Raw genomic sequence first — 16,980 nt, 5'->3', positions numbered from 1 at the left:
CAGACAAAGAGTGTGCTTCACGCGCCCGCCCGCGCCGCTCGGAGGGAGGAAGCGCGGTGAGTGCCGTGGCGACTGCCGGGGCCGATAACCTTCTGGGAGCCGGCCGCCAGCGGGATGCAAGGACCTCAGCTAGTGTGCCACGCAGGCCAGCTATGCAGGGGACAGGGCCTGGGAAACTTCGACCTGGGTTCGTTTCCGAGTCTGCCGCGGGACCTCAGCGTCCTCGCCTGTTTAATGGGACACTGCCGTGAAAACGGACATGCAACGCCGGGACCTTCCGAGGCCTGCAGGCCCGAGCACGACTAGTCGAGAAACTCCTTGGGCGGCGAAAGGGCGCCCTCGTAGCGCTCTCGCCTGTCCTGCCTGCGCGCCCACCTGGAGGTGGCCTCTGGGGCTTCCGGTCTCCGGAGAACACGCGGGAATGAGAGGGTCTGAGCGCGCCGCGCGCTTCCGGCAGGGCCGGGCGCTGTGCTGGGTGAGAGGAGACCGAACTTCAAAACCGGCGGGCAGAGGGGCGAGGGGCTCCGCCAAGCCCCGGGGCCCTCACCTTCCGGCGGGCCGAGGGAGGGCTCGCCGGAGCAGCGCCAGGCTGCGAGGGAGGTGCCGGGACCCGCTGAGAACTTCCGGGCCCTGCGGGCCTGGTGGCGGGGACTCCAGCCACCGTGCAGAGGTGCGCAAGTCGGGCCCGGGCGACTCTGGGGAGGGGACCCCGAGCTGGACCCGTGGGCCTCGGAGCAGGGAGTGTGCGGATGCCCCGGAGTTCGAGCCCGTGGTGGTCGCGGGTAGCTGTGCGGTAGGGTGGAGAGCTGAGCGGACGTGGCCCACCAGTCTCCTGACGTTCGCAGTGGGCGGGGCCCCCTGGTCCTGGCAGCGTCCTGTTGGCAACTTCTCCCTGCCCTTCCCCAGGGCCTCAGGGCGGTTTAGACTGTCCTCCTGGATCCGGCCAGGCCTGAGACTTCTTCACTGTGGGGCCGACTTCCTCCTTTAGGGCCTCCGGCAAGACCCTGTGCCACGTTTCGCCGCCCTTTTCGTCCTGTGTTGCCAGGTTCTGCAGTACAGCCACTGACTGCAGTGAATGCGTGTCCCTGGAGGGACCTTACCTGGGGAGGATGCCAGCGTCTGTCACTGGTGAAACTTGGTGATACAGAAGCCAGGGGATTCCACTGCTCCTGTGTGTTTCAGTTTATCCTTAGGATCTAAATTTAACCATCATTAAGCAGAGACCCAAACCCCAGGGCTGCTGACTCCTAGTCCAGTGCTCGTGATGGCTGGTGGGCCCTGAACTAGGGGTCTGGAGGCCTAGGTTTGAATATCACCAGCCTTCGACCCAGCCAGGTGGCTCATGGGATGCGTTGGGGAGACTGTGAAAGGTCGGAGCACAACAAGACACTGAGTCAGGAAAAAAATATTACATAAAAACTGATAAGACAAGGACAGTCTGTTTTGCTTTATTTTTTAAGAGAATATGTGTGCCTTTAAGTGGGTACTGTGCCTGGGGTGGTAGCACTGAGCTCTGCCTCCCTGGGGGTCTTGGGAAGGGGCCAAGCAGCAGCCTGGTACACAGTAGACAAACCATGGCTGAGCTCAGAAACCCTGCAGGGAGGCCTCATGGGAGCCCCCTGCAAGGATCCAGGTGAGGCCTGCAGGCCTCTAGCTGTGGCCCTGCCAGGACAGCAGGACAGTGGGGGTGGGCTGGTGGTGGGGAACAGCATTCTGCCTAGGGCCAGTCAGCAGGGGAGAGGTGGGGGTGGGAGGCACTTAAGGTGGGACCAGGATCTGACCTGCTTACCTCAGGTGCCCCAGGGCCTCTTGGTGGGCACTGGGTAGGGGACTGGGGGTAGGTACTGAGATGGGCTTTGTGAATCACCTCCCTAAAGAGTCCCTGTTGCCCGAGAATTCTTCATCCTGGCGTGGCTGTGCCTGGTGCTGGGGACACAACAGACAGCAATCTTCGACCTCCTTGGCCTCCGTGTGGTTGGAGAGAGAGAGAGCAAGCAGAAGGCAACACCGAGTAACCCGATGGACATGTGCTGCCGCACAGAGCCTGCCTTTCACTCCCAGGACCAGAGGGAGGCTGGAAGCGGAACTGTCTCAGGGGATGAGTCAGGTCACTGATAAGGGTGGATTTTTATTTGGTAATTTATTTTATCATTTCTTACACAAGACAGTGGGGAAACAGCCATCAGCAGGCAGAAAGGAAAAGCAAGTCCTCTGCTCTCCCGGCTCTGGAATCTATTGAATTAAATGAGAAGTGGGCTGTCAGTTGGCTCCCATCTCAGTGCCATGAGCCCCTGAGGCCCAGGGTGACCTGGCTACAGCCTCACTGCTTGTCTTTCATCCCCTAATTGCTCCACTCAGGTTTGCACTCCCACCTCAGGGCCTTTGTACTGGCTGCTCCTGTACCCGCTCCTGGGAAGCTCATTCCCCATCCCCCAACCTTGCATAGATCTATCTCCAGAACTTCCTTTGTCCCCTCAGAAGGAGCTTGGCTAACCCTCTGCTGTGATCTTCGTGTTCATGTGTTGAAATCCTACCCTCCAACATGATGGCATTAGGAAGAGAGCCTCTGCAGGCTTGACAGCTGACCCTTCTCCGGGGACATGTGGCTTGTGAGAGAAACACAAGGGATGGTTCCAGTTTTTCTAAGATGTATTTTAAGAATTAAAAACATCAGGAACAGAGTGCCCCCCTGCTGAACTGCGTTCCACCATGGTGGGGAGGGTACTGAGCAGGACGCCTGGGGGAGGCTTGTCCTGTGGCTTTGACTACGGGCGTCTGTCCTCATTTGACTTCTGCTGTGGAATCAGCTACCCCTTGGGCCCTGCAGGGCTGAGTCATGTCTTAGGGAAACAGCTAAGAGGCACAGTCCCAGGCCCCACCCCAAAACTAAGGAGACATCCCCCAGGAGCAGGTAGGATGCATCTGCATTTAAGCCAACATTTTCCCTAAGGGGCTTTAGCACTCAGGTTCAGTGTCTCCAAAGATCTCAGCTCAGACCCTTCCTGCAGGTCTTTGCTTTAGATTGTGTGGGACGGGGTCTGGGAGGATTCTGGGGCCCAGCAGTACCCTGCCCTGGTTCTGTGCTTCCATGGCAAAACGGTTCTGGCTTTGTGGGAAATGAAGATGGGAGTTTATTTGATAAACCAGCTAAATTACTAAGGGTTTTTTTTTTTTTTTTCCCCTTAGCTCCAAAGTTGCCACCAGCCTGTGGGATAATAGCATTTCTGTCAGTTTCCCCTTAGGTGAGCTGCAGGCCCCTGGCATGCTCCAGTGCCTTTCAGAACTCCACTTGGCTTTAGGAGGCCAGAGCGAGATGACCAGAAACTCCATGTTTTGATTGATGGTGTGGGGACTGGACTCGGGTGCTTTAGCACTGAGCTACATCCCCAGGCCTTTTTACTCTTTGAAACAGGGTCTGTCCACTTTGCTGAGGCTGGCTTTGAACTTGCAGTCCTGCCTCAGCCCCCAGGCTTGTGCCACTCCATCTGGCCAGAAACTCAAGGTGGGAATTGATATGAATAGATGTGCCAAATGCTTCTCAAATAAAAATAGAGCTGCAGGGGTCTGCAGGCCAACCGGTCAGGGTGTGGGCTGGACTGGAGGAGCTCAGCCACTTATTTGTGGACAGGATACTTGCTACCCATCTGGTCCCACCTTCATGCTTTCTGAGGATCCTACAGACAGTGGCAAATGTTGGAAGCTCAGGCTGTCCCAGGCCAACAGGCCTCTGAGGGCAGGGGCCACAGGAGGGCACTGTGCTCCTGCCTGGCCTAGGTTGGTGCTTGGTAGGGCAAGTGGAGTTGGCATCCTGGGAAGGAGGGAGAGGGAGGGGCAGCTGGCAGGGAGACACTGTGTGCCAGGCACAGAGCCCATCAGGGCCAGGCATGGTCACGGCAGGCATGCCCTGCAGCTGGAGACAGGCAGCCCCTGAGACTGGCAGAGAAAAGGCTCCGGAGAAGTGCCCTCAACGTCCTGCAACCTAGCAACTCTGAATGTTCCAGAATCCTGGAGTGGATTTCAGGTTCCAGTCTATGGCCTGTGCCGCCTTCCCCAGCTGCACCCTGCCAGGCGTTAAGCCACTCAGTGAGACTCTCTAAATAAATACAAATAGGGCTGGGGTGTGGCTCAGTTGTCCGAGTTCAACCCCTGGTACCAAAAAATAAAAGGCCGGACCCAGTGACGTCCTCCTGGGGTGGTGGACAGGGAGGAAGTCTTCTCTCCTGCAGCCAGTCTCCTGTGCCACCCCCTTCCTGCATGGGGCTCTGTCCTGTCCTTGGTCTCCTAAGTGCCTGACCTCCAGCTTCTGTGTCACAGCAGGGGGCACCCACATTGAGCTTGTCCTAGTGCAGGGCACAGGCAGCTCCTCCTCGACCCTTTCCCTGCATCACTGAATGCTGAGTGCCTGCTCACCAGCCGGCTGGGTGGCCCTGGGGTTCCTATCAGGGCTGCTTCCCTACCCACCTGGTTCAGGACATCCTGCCTCCCTGGCATTGGCCCTCCTTCACCTGCTACTGCCCAGCAGCCTCCACCTGCACTACAGGGTGTGTCCACACTCTCCACTCCAGTGTCCCAAGCCTTCCCAGTCCCAGCTGGCCTTGGCTCACCAGGCCACTCTGCCAGTCAGGCCACACTGGGGTGCTCTCCTGCTGCCTGCCAGGAAGGCCTGCCCCCCTCAGAAGGGGCTCAGTGGTCTCCTTCCCGAAGCCTCCAGGGCAGCTGCAGACCGACAGGCTTCTGGACCCTCACAGGGAATGCCACAGCCTTTCCTGGCTCTTTATGGCAGCTTGATTCCTGTGTTCCTGCTTTACAAGGTGGAGTCGTCCCCTCCCCCCACTGGGCCTGGTGACACCCTGGTGAACACAGAGGGCCGCACAGCGGAGTCCTGAGGGCCAGCTGGGTGCCCCCTGCCTGCTCTAGGGGAAGTCAGGTGCCTGCTGGGAGGCTACTCCAGCCCTGTGCAGGGGGGTTAGGGTGTGGCTTCAGGTCACTGAGTGAGTCACCCTAGTCAAGCCTTCAGTGGCTGCAGCCTCACAGAGACCACACAGAGCCACCCAGCCGAGCTTCCTCAGGGACCTGACCCTCAGACATTGTCAGAGAATGAATGTATGATGTTTTTAAGAAAAAGCATTTTATTGAGTATATTTAAGGTATATAACATACACATAGATAGTAAAAGCAAATTAACATTTTCATTTTATAGAGCTTTTTGCTTTTGTAGCAAGAGCATTTAAACTTATTTGGCTCAGTCTGGTGGCCACGCCTGTAATCCCAGCTACTTGGAGGTTGAGGCAGGAGGATGGATTGTAAGTTTAAAGGCAGCCTCAGCAACTTAGTGAGGCACTAAGCAACTCATGAGACTGTCTCTAAATAAATACAAAATAGGGCTGGGGATGTGGCTCAGTGGTTGAGTGCCCCTGAGTTCAACCCCTGGTGCCAAAAAAATAAAATGTTCTTATGTGGCATGAATCCCATGCACAGTATGGTTGTTTTGCCTGTGGTCCTCATGTCCTACGCTAGCTCTCTAAACTGGTTCACTCTACATATCTGCCCCTTTGCATAAACTTTTTTTTGGTGATGTCTTGAGTTCATCTTGTCCAAGTGAGAACTCCAAGGCCCAGGAGAAGGGCCTTCTCAGCCCAGTCTGCAGTGGGCACAGCGTTGAGGATGCCCTGGGGCAGAGCCTGAGGGTCTGGAAGTGTGGCCAGCAGAAGGTGCTGCAATAAGTACCTGAGAAGGGTATCCATGCCTGGAAAACATCAAGAGACAAGACCAGGGCCAGGGAGGGGACCCTAGGAACAAGGCAACAGTGGCTCCAAGATTCATTTCTGTCTCCCAATGAAGTAACCATTGCCAGGAACCTTTGAAGTCATCCAACTGACCCTGCTGCAGAAAGCTGTGGCCATTCATGGTGGCAGATCCCGCGTCAGTACTGCAGCCATATAGCACACCTGCTGGCACAGCTCCGAGGCTGCATGGCCATTACTCTTTGGTTCTCCAACTGTCTGGAGCTACATGATAAAATTTCCATGTTAGCCAGGTGGAGTGACTCGGGAGGCCAAAGCAGGAGATCACAAGTCTGAGGCCAGCCTTAGCAAATTAGCAAGGCCCTAAGCAACTTCGTGAGACCCCCCCGCCCCCCCCCCCCCCAAAAAAAGCCAGAAGTGGTGACACACCTGTCATCCCAGCAGCTCCAGCTCGGGAGACTGGGGTAGGAGGATTGTGAGTTCAAAGCCAGCCTCAGAAACTTAGTGAGGCCCTAAGCAACTCAATGAGACCCTGTCTCTAAATAAAATACAAAATAGGCTGGGGGTGTGGCTCAAGTGGTAACGTGCTCGCCTGGCATGCACAGGGCCCTGGGTTCAATCCTCAGTACCACATGAAAATAAATAAAGATGTTGTGTCCACCGAAAACTAAAAAAATAAATATTAATAAATAAAATAAAATACAAAATAGGGCTGGGGATGTGGCTCAGTGGTTGAGTGCCCGAGTTCAATCCCTAGAACCAAAAAAATCCCTGGTACAAATAAAAATGCTGAGAATGCTTAGTGGTAAAGTGCCTGAGTATTCAATTCCCAGTACCAAAATTTTTTATCCCATTTTACAGATGAGGAAACTGTCCTAGGATGGTAAAGAGATTCTTCCAGATCATGCAGCTAGGAGCAGCAGGTGAGGGCTAAGCCCAGGCTGCCTGGCACAGAGCCCCGACCACCCCTATCTGCTTGGCCACCCATATCTCCAGTGCTGTGGATGGTCACAAGAAGGGGGTCCCCCAGTACTCAGCTGGCAGGGCCACTGAGACACGGTGATAGGGAAGGAAGCAAACTGCAAAGCAGTATTTGAAAAAAGAACATGGGCATTTCCCTAGTGCCACTGGAAGGCAGGACACCAGGCCCGGGCTGGGGACTTTCCTTCTTACTTGTAGTTTTTCCTTTTGCTATGAAAAGTAAAAGTGCATTTTTTTTAAAGACAGAGAGAGAGAGAGAGAGAGAGAGAGAGAGAATTTTAATATTTATTTTTTAGTTTTCGGCAGACACAACATCTTTCTTTGTATGTGGTGCTGAGGATCGAACCCGGGCCGCACGCATGCCAGGCAAGCGCGCTACTGCTTGAGCCACATCCCCAGCCCCTAAAAGTGCATTTTTCAATTGTCCAGTTTTCCCATGGCCTCAGCCAGAAACTGCCCTGCTTGGTAGGGCTGTGCCCTCCCTTCAGGGCTGTCACCGCAGCTCCAGGCATGGTTGGGGTGTTGTCACCCCCTAGGAGTCAGCCTGGGCCAGCTATACACAATGGGCTCTGGGACTGATAGAGGAGGCCTCCAGCAGGCCTGGCTCCCCAGAGGGGAGGCTCCTTCAGGCACCCCCTGGGCTCTGCCTCCACCATGTACAATCTGAGGTCCCTTGTCTGTTGGGAAATCAAACCTTGGAGAGGTTGTGCATCTGATCCAAGGTCACACAGCTGGGAGAGGCAAATCCCCAGTCAAATCTAGGCTGAGGGGACCCCCCAACACACAGCTCCTCTGGGGAAGGCCTCTGGCTGCCTCCTCTGACTGCAGTACTGGAGATTGAACCCCAGGGCCTTGTGCATGCCACGCATGTGCTCCACCACTGAGCTGCTTCCCCAGCCCTTGTTATTTGTTTTAAGACAGAGTCTAGCTAAGTTTCTAAGGCTGGTCTCGAAATTGAGATCCTCCTGCCTCAGCATCCTTAGAAGCTGGGATTACAGTCACGGGCCACTACGCACCTGTCCAGCCCTTTTGCTACTTTTTATCATGGGCTACAACAGTCCATTGCCCACCACCTAGAGCTGGCCTTCATTAAGACTTTGTCCCATTGCTTCTCTTCCCTCTCTCCTCCCCTCCTTTTAACTCCTCTGTTTGTTTACCCGTCCATCGGTCCATCTTCTCCTCCTCTGTTCTTTCACCTGTCTGACCGTCCCTCCACCCGTCCGTCTGGCCACCGACCCACTTTCCCCCACATGTACCCCCTCAGCCTCCCAGGTTGCCCTGAGCTGGGTGCTGTGGAGCCAGACCCAGCACTGCCCAGCCTGCCACAGCGCATAGCTGGCAGGAAGTGATGAGCGGCGCACAGCGGTTCAACGAGGAGGTGCCATGGTTTTGGAGCAGGGGTAAAGTTTGTGCATTTGTTCAAGAGGCAATGGGCAGGTGGAACTTGGCCGCAGAGACCAGGAGCCTTGCTCGTCTCCAGTGTCACCCGCTGGGGCTGCCCTAACCTTGCCTGACCCTCCCTGGAACCTGGCAGGCTCTGGATTCTACTTGTTTATCTGCTGCTCTATCCCCCTTCCCACACAGCAGACCTGCCAGGGCAGGGCCTGTGTGAGGTACTGCTGTGTCCCAGGGCCCTGAGGGGGTCACAGACACGTGGCACATGGCAGGTAATGCTGGTTTCAGGAGCAGAGGGCGTAGGCAAGTGGGCCAGGGTCCAGAGACACCACTGCAGCCAGGGCAGTGCAGACTGAGGGTGGTAAGTGGATCTGAATGTGAAGTAACTCTAACTGTGGGGCAGAGGAGAAAGGCATCCAGGGCCACTCCAGTGCCAGGGGTGGGTGGCCCTTACTGCACTGGAAATGTGGGACTAGGTAGTCCTTGACCCTTTAAGTATATGACCTGCTTCGAACTCCCTCGTCCACGGCAGTGGCTTCTTGAGTGTAGTATGCACAGTGGAACCTGAGACCCAGCTCTATCTGCCTACCTAGAGCACATCCTTCACCTCCTTCCTTCTAGGCCCTAAGCTGCGTTTAATGCAGCCCTCAGCACTTGGCTGACTGTCCATGGGGACATGTCTGGAATTTGCCCTGAGTGGTCACGGACATGAGGCAGGTGCTGTCTGCATTTTGTGGCTGCAGAAGTGGAGGCAGACAGAGGCTGAGGGACTTATCCCAAGTCTCAAAGCCAAGCCCCAGAGCTGGTATTTGAATGTGGGCAGCTTCATCTCCCTGTGGACAGGATGGATAACAGGACTGGTCTTGGATGGGCCACTGCTGCCCTCTGCCCTCTGCCGGGGCAGCTAGTACTGCCCACTTGCTCACAAACAGCCGACCAGGGGGTCAGCCATCATCAGCACTCAGCCTGTTCAAGGCCAGCCTGCAGGTCAGCCTGTGAGAGGACAGGAGAGCAGGGGACACGTGGATTCCTGCCCCTGCTGCCCCGCCCTCAGGTCAACCAACCAGAGCCGCTGGGCCCCAGAAGTCAACACCTGTGCCCCGCCCCACCACCAGTTTTCTGGCCTGAGGCCCCTCGGTTGGTTTCCATGTGACCCTGGCCAGTGCACGGCTCCCCTGAGCCTAGTGTCCCCCCTTTCTGGTCACATGGGGCCTGTGCTGAGCCCCTCCAGGGGCCCAGGTGGTGGCCATGAGGCAAGCTTCCCTGTGCTGGCCCTGGTCAGCAGGGCATGTGGTTGTGAGAGCACTGGGAGTCAAGTCCAGCACTGTCTTGCATGGCTTGGGCAAACCCCTTCTGGGCCTCAGTGGCTCCCTCTGTAAAATGGGTGTTGTGGCGCTGCCCTGCCTCCCCCCGGGGCTGGGAGGTAAGCCACACAGGTGCAGGTGTGAGGGTCAGCGCTTTCACAGCTGCTGCGATGAGTGGGAAACCGGGCCAGGTGGGGCAGGCCTGGCCCTGGGTCTGGGGAGAGACTGGAGGGAGCAGAAGGCTGAAACCTGTGGGGGTGGGTGGTGCTGTACCCAGGGGGCTCTCTTGGGGTGGCCACCCTATGCCTTTCCTCCCTGCCAATAGGGCTCCTTGAGGACAGGGCCAAGGTCTTTGCCTGTGGCAGCCTCAACTCTCCTGAGTTGCATGTCCCTCTGGGACAGGATGGACAACAGGACTGGTCTTATGCCCTCTGCCCTCTGCCATGGCAGCTAGCACTGACCACTTGCCCACAAACAGATGGCTGGCCAAGGGGTCAGCCGGAGGGTGGTGTCAGAAACTGTTTGTTGAATGAATAGGTGAGGGAGTTTGTGGGTTCCATGGCAGGAGTCTGAAGCAAACCCAGGGGAGTTAGGGAGGCCCAGAGGACACAGCAATGACCCGAGTTTGGGCTTGGAGTGGCCAGAGCCACCATGTCCCCATCTCCAGGCCTCTAGGAAGACTCTGGATGTAACCCAGGGGGCGGTGGGGACAGTGGTCCTGTCTCTGGAGGCGTGACTCCTCCGGTGACCTCTCACACACTTTCCGACACCTAGGTCCCAAGGGCACTGGGACTAGGGTCCTTGGGGGTGGGGCAGGAGGGAGTCCATCCGCCGGGTGCGTGGGTGTGGGCATCGACCGCTGCTTCCTAGCAAGCTTCTGCTTCCTGTCCTCTGCCCCCACCACAGGTATTTAATGCCTGCCAGAAGCATGCTGGGAGCTGCTGAGGCCACCGCGGTGGTGGCACAGATCAGGCAGTTGGGCCAGGGCCTTCCCCACCTCCCAGGTTGTCCATGGATTTTGTTGCTGGAGCCATTGGAGGTACCATACAGGGACGCTGGGCATTCTGGGGGCTGCTGTTTCTGGGTGCTGGGGAAGCTGGGCCCAGACGGGCGGGCTGTGGGGAGGACTTGTCGGGGTGTCTGCACTGATTGGGAGAGGGGACTCAGGATGCTGAGGGCAGGCTGGGGACCGTGGGAGGGACAGAGGGTGGCGACAGAGGGAGCTGGGAGTTCTTGTATGAGGCATGATGAGCCTGGGAAGAGGCATGAGGCTGTGGATGGAGGTCTGGGCCAGAGCCTGAGGGCGCCGCAGGGTGGCCGCGAGGGCGGCCGCGAGGGCGGCCGCGAGGGCCTCCCTGGCCTGCTCTGCTCTGCTCTGCTCTGCTCTGCTCTCCGCGGGGTCCTGCTCCTTTCCCTCCTGGGGAGGGGGTGCTTGCGAAAGACTCCCCAGGCCCTGGGCCTGCAGGCTGTTTGCAGTGAGGTGGCCTTGGTCTTGCTTGTCTTGTGAAATAGCTTGGCAACCCTCTGCTTCTGGGGACAGTGTGTGGAGGGGTCAGGGTCCTGGTCCCTTCAGGAGCTTTTCTGAGGTCCTACTGTGCCAGCCCAAGGCTGGTCATCTCCTTGAGTATCAGTACTGGGAGGAGGTTTAGAGCAGGGCCTCACAGGGGCCACACGGCCAGGGAGGGCTCCTGGGCTGACATCCTCCCTCCAGAGCCTGCCAGGAAGCCTGCAGGAAGGGCCTGTTCCCTGCTGAGCCCCAGGTCACAGGGATATGGACTGGCCTTGTCCTGGGAGGACTTTAGTTCTGGGGAGGAACTGGCCCATGGGGCACAAGCAGCAAGTGATTAGGGCTCAGATCAACATGTCCTAGGCTCAGAGGCAGCCCCGGGGATGGCGGTCAGGGAAGCTCCGGAAGGGAGATGGCGCCGTGGCAGGGCTTTGATGGATGAGCAAGAGCTTGGTGAAGTGTCTGTGCAGGTCCAGGAGGGTAATGAGCTGCTGAGTCGGCCGGCCCTTCCCTTGACCTCACTCCCTGATCCCGCCAACTCCTGAGTGCGGGACACACAGGAGGTACAGCACAGCCACTGTGTGCCTTTTCACCACCACTCTCAGAGTGAGCTCCCCAGGGTCTGGCTTCCCTGTGGCAGTGCTAGGGCTCTAGGTCTAGGCCCGGTCTCAGGAGGGGATGACAGCACCGGGCCTGTGGCTGGTCCAAAGCCTGGGCCTCGCACCTGAGGCTTCCCTGCGTGGTATGGGTTTGTGTCGGTTGCCCTTCCTCACTGTGACAAAGCACTTCAGTTAAGGAGCACATGAGGAGAAAAGGCTTATGTTGGAGGTTCCGTCCACGATCGGATGGATCCAGGGTTTTCTGGTGGAGGTGGAGGTGGCAATGAAGGGTTTTATGTGTGCAGCAGACTGCTCACCCTGTGGCCAGGAAGCAAAAGTGACCAGGGAGAGACTGGGGCAAGCACCAGGCCCCACCTCCCAGGGCCACAGGTGCTCGCTGCAGGGCCCAACCGGGGCCAGGCCTAACCAGAGCAGGCCCCTCTGCCCAGACCCTTCATAGTCCAGGCAGCCCCAGCCCTCTTGCAAGCCTCATGTGAGCCTGGGCACCTCTCAGCCTTGGCTCAGGCCAGGGGCCCTCCTCGGCCCCCAGGAAAGCCCTCCTTAGACTGATGGCCAAAGGCAAGTTTGCCTGGCTCATAGCTGAAGTCCCCCCAGGGCAGGGCAACAGGAGGAGTCACCACCAGACAGAGACTCAGGGACGTCACAGGCAAGCCTGGAGGAAGGTGCTCTGAGCCTCAGCTTCCTCATCTGTAAGACAAGGGGTGCTCTCGGATCAGTGAGGCCTCGAGTCAGGAAGGCAGCTGTGGGGTCTGTTCCCAGCTGGCTCAGCCCCATTCCTGTGAGATAGGCCCATGTGGCTTCCTGGTTGTCCCCCAGCCTCACTGTCCTCTGACTTCCTTGCAGGTGTCTGTGGTGTTGCTGTGGGCTACCCCCTGGACACAGTGAAGGTTCGGCAATGGCAGGGCCCCGCCTCGCCCCGAGGCCCTATTTGGACCACCCTCAATGTCTCCTACACCACATCCGTGGCCAGAACACCTTTCTAGAATGGTCTATGTCAGCTTTCTCACCTCTGTGTCTCAGGGCTTACCATACTTCTCTGCCCACACCCCAGCATGCCTGTGACAATCAAGGGGGTGACTCTGCCCCTTCCCCAGGTCCTGCTGACCTTGCCCTAGACCTGGAACCACCCCTTCCTGAAGCCCACATCTCCCCCAGGTCAGGATCCAGACAGAGCCAAAGTACACAGGCATCTGGCACTGCATCCGGGACATATATCGCCAAGAGCGGGTAGGTCTGGGGCCAGGGATGGGCGGGGGCTATATAGGTCTCAGGCCTCAGGCCTGGGAATGCTCATTCCCACTGTGGACCTATGCTACCCTCTCACTTCAAATGGGAACAAATGTGCTGATCTCATGATTTCTTTGAGGGCTAGAGCCCGGGTATCTGGCACACAGAGGGGCTCAGAACAGGGTTCTTACCTCCAGGAAAGGGTCGAGGTGGCACTGGGGTTCCGAAGGTCAGGGGAGGCATCTGAGTGTTGCACGTCTTTCTCTTCCAAGGCAAGTGCCCCTTGAGGAAGTGATGGACAGTGTGGGCTGGTTACTTCAGGGCTCAGGACCTTGTCCAGAGGAAGGCCTGGGGGCACTTACCAAAACGAACTTGGGGCTTGGTGCAACCAGGGTTAACTCATGAAGAAACAGCAGTGACAGAATGGCTTCTTATGTCCTCACCATCAACTGGCGACCCTGGGTCCAGCCCTGGCCTCTCTTTAATCCCTCACCACAGCCTCTCAAATTGAGCACTCGTGACCCTCATTTTAAGGTGGAGGAAACTGAGGCCTGAGGCGGGGGGAGTGACTAAGGGCTGGGGGGCAGGGACCAGCCTCAGCACGCCTCTGGGCAGCCCCTCCCCTGGACTGACTCGGGCCCTGTCCACCAGGTGCGGGGCTTCTACCGGGGCCTCTCGCTGCCTGTGTGCACGGTGTCCCTGGTCTCCTCTGTGTCTTTTGGCACCTACCACCACTGCCTGGCGCACATCTGCAAGTTCCGCTACGGCAGCGCGGAAGCCAAGCCTACCAAGGCGGACGTCACGCTCTCGGGATGCGCCTCGGGCCTCGTCCGTGTGAGTGGGGTGCAGGGAGGCCCTTGGGGAGGCTGAGGATCCGAGTGGTCCATTTCTCTAGGTGGGCAGAGCCAGGCTGGGTGAGGGCAGACCCCATGAAGTGAGGACCCGGTGGAGAGCCAGTGTGCTGCCTCAGGAAGCACCAGCAGGGGTGTGGGAGGGCTGCGGGTGCCTCCCACCTGCCTCCTTCCTGCCCCAGGTGTTCCTGACATCGCCCACTGAGGTGGCCAAGGTCCGCCTGCAGACGCAGACGCAGGAGCAGCAGCGGCGGCCCTCAGCCTCGGGGCCCTCAGCCTCTTCTCCTGTGTGCCCAGTGCCTGGACCCAAATACCGTGGGCCACTGCACTGTCTGACCACGGTGGCCCGTGAGGAGGGGCTTCAGGGCCTCTACAAGGGCAGCTCGGCGCTGCTTCTCCGGGAAGGCCACTCCTTCGCCACCTACTTCCTCTCCTATGCCGTCCTCTGTGAGTGGCTCACCCCTGCGGGCCACAGCCAGCCAGGTGAGCAGTAGAGGGGCCTGTGTGCAGGGGGTTCAGCCCCGCAGAAATGGAGGCCATGAGAGGAGGCCATGGGAGGAGGCTGTGGCCTGTGCAGACTGAGCACTGGTACCAGAATGGGAACTTGAACCCAGGCGCTGGGCTTCCCAGCATGGGAGGACAGACCTGCTCTGTCACCAAGTCACTGTGTGACCTTGGGCAAGTCAAATTCCCTGTCTGAAGCATCAGTTTCTCCCTTGCGAAATGAGGACAGGGCTATAGGAGTCGGCGGGCTCCACTGGGGTGGGGCCCCAATCAGGCCACATGTCATTTCTCCTGCAGATGTTCTGGGTGTGCTGGTGGCTGGAGGCTGTGCAGGAGTCCTGGCCTGGGCTGTGGCCACCCCCATGGACGTGATCAAGTCACGCCTGCAGGCAGATGGGCAGGGCCACCGGCGATACCGGGGTCTCCTGCACTGTGTGGTGACCAGTGTGCGGGAGGAGGGGCTGAGGGTGCTCTTCAGGGGCCTGGCTGTCAACTGCTGCCGGGCCTTCCCGGTCAACATGGCGGTCTTTGTCACCTATGAGGCCGTGCTGAGGCTCACCAGAGGCCTGCTCACATAGCCGCCCAGCAGCTGCCAGACGCTGTGATAGCTGGAGGAGGCAAAGGGAGTAGTAGGGGGTGGGACCCCATGAGGCCGTCACCCAGGACAGCTGGGGGCCAATCTGCAGTAATTGGGCCAAGGCCTGAGCTTGGCTGCCTGCTGCCCAGCACAAGATCGGGTCGAGGGGCTGGTGAGCCCGAGAAGAGCAGCCCCTTGGGCGAGGGCCTGGGTCACATGGGTCATCTGCCTTTTGGTCAGTGGTTCTCCTTCTCCTGTTGCCTCTGCCACCACTCAGCTCCTCAGAACAGCCCCGCATGGCCACCCTCTGCCCTCTCCCACCAGCTCCCCTGGTCCCCACGGCTGTCCCCTCTGAGGCAGCTTCACTGGCACCCCTGCCACAGGCAGTGAGGCCCGGCTGTCTGATCTCAAGCCTGGCTCCTTCCCTGCCCCAGGCTGCCCAGGCGGGCATGGCCAGGACAATACACCCACCTGGGGTTTGACTGGCCGGGGCATAAGGCTGCCATCCTTGCCCAGCTGGGGAGCTGGGCGTGGGGTGTAGTCATCACCTCTGCCATGGACACTGTGCACCACGGGAGGACCCAAAGACTCACCCGGAGCTGCTGTCAATAAAGCATTCCTGAGCTGCCTGTCGTGTTGCTCTGTGGTCTGTGGCCTGCTCCCTGCTTCTGCTCAGCCTTCACCCTGGTGCTCTGGGAGGGCTGCCCGCCCATTGTGTCCCACTGTGCAGATGGCACACGGAGCCCTAGTCCCACGGTCAGGCCAGATCCACTCCCATAACTTTTTGGGCGGTGGGGACCCTGCCCACCCCACCCCAAACTCAACTGCTGAGTGGAAGGGGGACAGTTCCTCACGACTGCCTGGCTGTGAGCCACCTCGGAGGGGGCTGTAGGAAGGGCAGGGCTCTGGTAATCCCAGCGGCCTCCCCTGGTCAGCAGATAGCTCAGGGGTGTGTGTGGGGGATCTAGGCACTCAGTGGGGAAGCAGGGGCAGGTAGGCCACCTTCTGAGGCCCAGCCCACCCTCTCCCTGCACCATGTGGCTTCCAAGGAGCCCTGGGACCAGGAGGGCTGGCAGGTCAAATGTGAAGCTGTTTCTGGAGTCTCAGCCAGAGGCTTGATTCAGGGGGGCTCACTCACCCCAGAAACACCCAGAACAAGCAGTGGTGGGAGGCACGAGGTGAGCTTTGTCAGAGCAGCTCCTCGGGGATGACCAGGCACCCAGGCCTGCAGCCCTGTCTTCTAGGCGCTGACGATGACTCTGAGGTTTTATAGAAAGGGGACTTAGGGCAAGGGTGGGGTCTGCACAGCTGGTCCTGATGGGCTGTGGTCTGCCCATGGTTATCTCAGGATTGGTCAGTGGCACCTTGGCCATTACCCCGGACAAAAGTTGGTGTTTCCTGGGTGTGGGGGAGGGGCCTCCGCCCATCCCAGGACTGATGAGACCTTCTTCCTGGAATAGAAGGTGACTGACTCAGAGCAAAGGAGACAGATGCAAAATGGAAGCTTAACGATACTTTTAGCAGGCCCACGTGAAGAGCCCAAGTCCTGTTGCAGGCCCTTGGGCCAGTGCCACAGCTGCCCTCTGGAGATTGGCTGACACCGGCTTTGATTGGGTCTTTGGACTGAAAGTCCACAGGGTTATGGCTAAAGGAGACTTTCTCACTCCCAGAACAAGGGTGGACCCCTTTTTGGCCTGCTCCTGTCAGGAGGGCAGTTGTTTTGGTTGGCCAGGGGGCGCTGCCCTTACACACCGTGTCCTTGACAGGAAGGCCCTCCTGCTCCTCGGCCTCATTCCACACCTCGGGCCCTGCCTCCTCCAGGAAGCTCCCCTGCCTCACCACCAGCAGGCTTTGGTGTTTTGGGTGTCTCTTGCTCTGCTCCCTTGGGGGTTTGGTGGTCTTGTTTTTCTTCCCTTCTACCTGCCAACCTGTGAGCTGCCTGAAAACTGTTTAGATTCAGGGCCTGGTGCACAGGTGCTCAGGGGTGTGAAACGGATGAAGCCCTGCCAGACTCCTGCAGCATGAAGACAGATCAGGACGACAGCCACCCTAAGAACTTACAAGGGGGTAGGAGACCACGAGCGAGACAGGACTTGAGGGTCTCAGCTATGGCACCTCCATCCTCTGAAGGCCTGCTGGCACTTACACTGTGCCCAGAGACTCGGATGCTTCAAGAGGTCTCTGTGTAGAGGACATTTTTACTAAGGATAGACATCCTTCCTTCATCTTCCATCAGCAGCCTTTGGGAACTGGTGTTTTCCCCCAGCTTC

The 16,980-nt window shown here is 58.4% G+C and overlaps 1 protein-coding gene and 1 long non-coding RNA gene across 3 annotated transcripts; both read left to right on the top strand.

Moving 5' to 3' along the window:
• The first annotated feature begins 20 nt into the window (after positions 1–20).
• On the top strand, positions 21–1,431 carry LOC114101585 (uncharacterized). The gene is made up of 2 exons (XR_003584349.2): positions 21–670; positions 907–1,431. It is a non-coding gene; the product is annotated as an uncharacterized lncRNA (long non-coding RNA).
• Positions 1,432–9,739: 8,308 nt separating this feature from the next.
• On the top strand, positions 9,740–15,339 carry Slc25a47 (solute carrier family 25 member 47). 2 transcript variants are annotated; one of them, XM_027946741.2, is made up of 6 exons: positions 9,740–10,463; positions 12,395–12,438; positions 12,707–12,778; positions 13,430–13,612; positions 13,812–14,112; positions 14,431–15,339. In XM_027946741.2, exons 1-6 carry the CDS (start codon positions 10,436–10,438, stop codon positions 14,709–14,711), a joined length of 909 nt encoding a protein of 302 aa, XP_027802542.1. In that variant the 5' UTR covers positions 9,740–10,435; the 3' UTR covers positions 14,712–15,339. The 2 variants fall into 2 exon arrangements, with proteins under 2 accessions (XP_027802542.1, XP_027802541.1); XM_027946740.2 differs by lacking the exon at positions 9,740–10,463 and having other exon boundaries at positions 10,914–12,438.
• The last annotated feature ends 1,641 nt before the right edge of the window (positions 15,340–16,980 follow it).

Source organism: Marmota flaviventris, chromosome 2, assembly GCF_047511675.1.
Source record: "Marmota flaviventris isolate mMarFla1 chromosome 2, mMarFla1.hap1, whole genome shotgun sequence".
Taxonomy (NCBI): domain Eukaryota; kingdom Metazoa; phylum Chordata; class Mammalia; order Rodentia; family Sciuridae; genus Marmota; species Marmota flaviventris.
This window is presented reverse-complemented; position numbering and strand designations above follow the sequence as displayed.

Coding starts and splice junctions, on each gene's coding strand:
- Slc25a47 (XM_027946740.2), top strand. CDS start 12,343: ATGTGGCTTCCTGGTTGTCCCCCAGCCTCACTGTCCTCTGACTTCCTT. Junction 13,613..13,811: donor GCGCCTCGGGCCTCGTCCGT/GTGAGTGGGGTG, acceptor TTCCTGCCCCAG/GTGTTCCTGACATCGCCCAC. Junction 14,113..14,430: donor TGCGGGCCACAGCCAGCCAG/GTGAGCAGTAGA, acceptor TTTCTCCTGCAG/ATGTTCTGGGTGTGCTGGTG.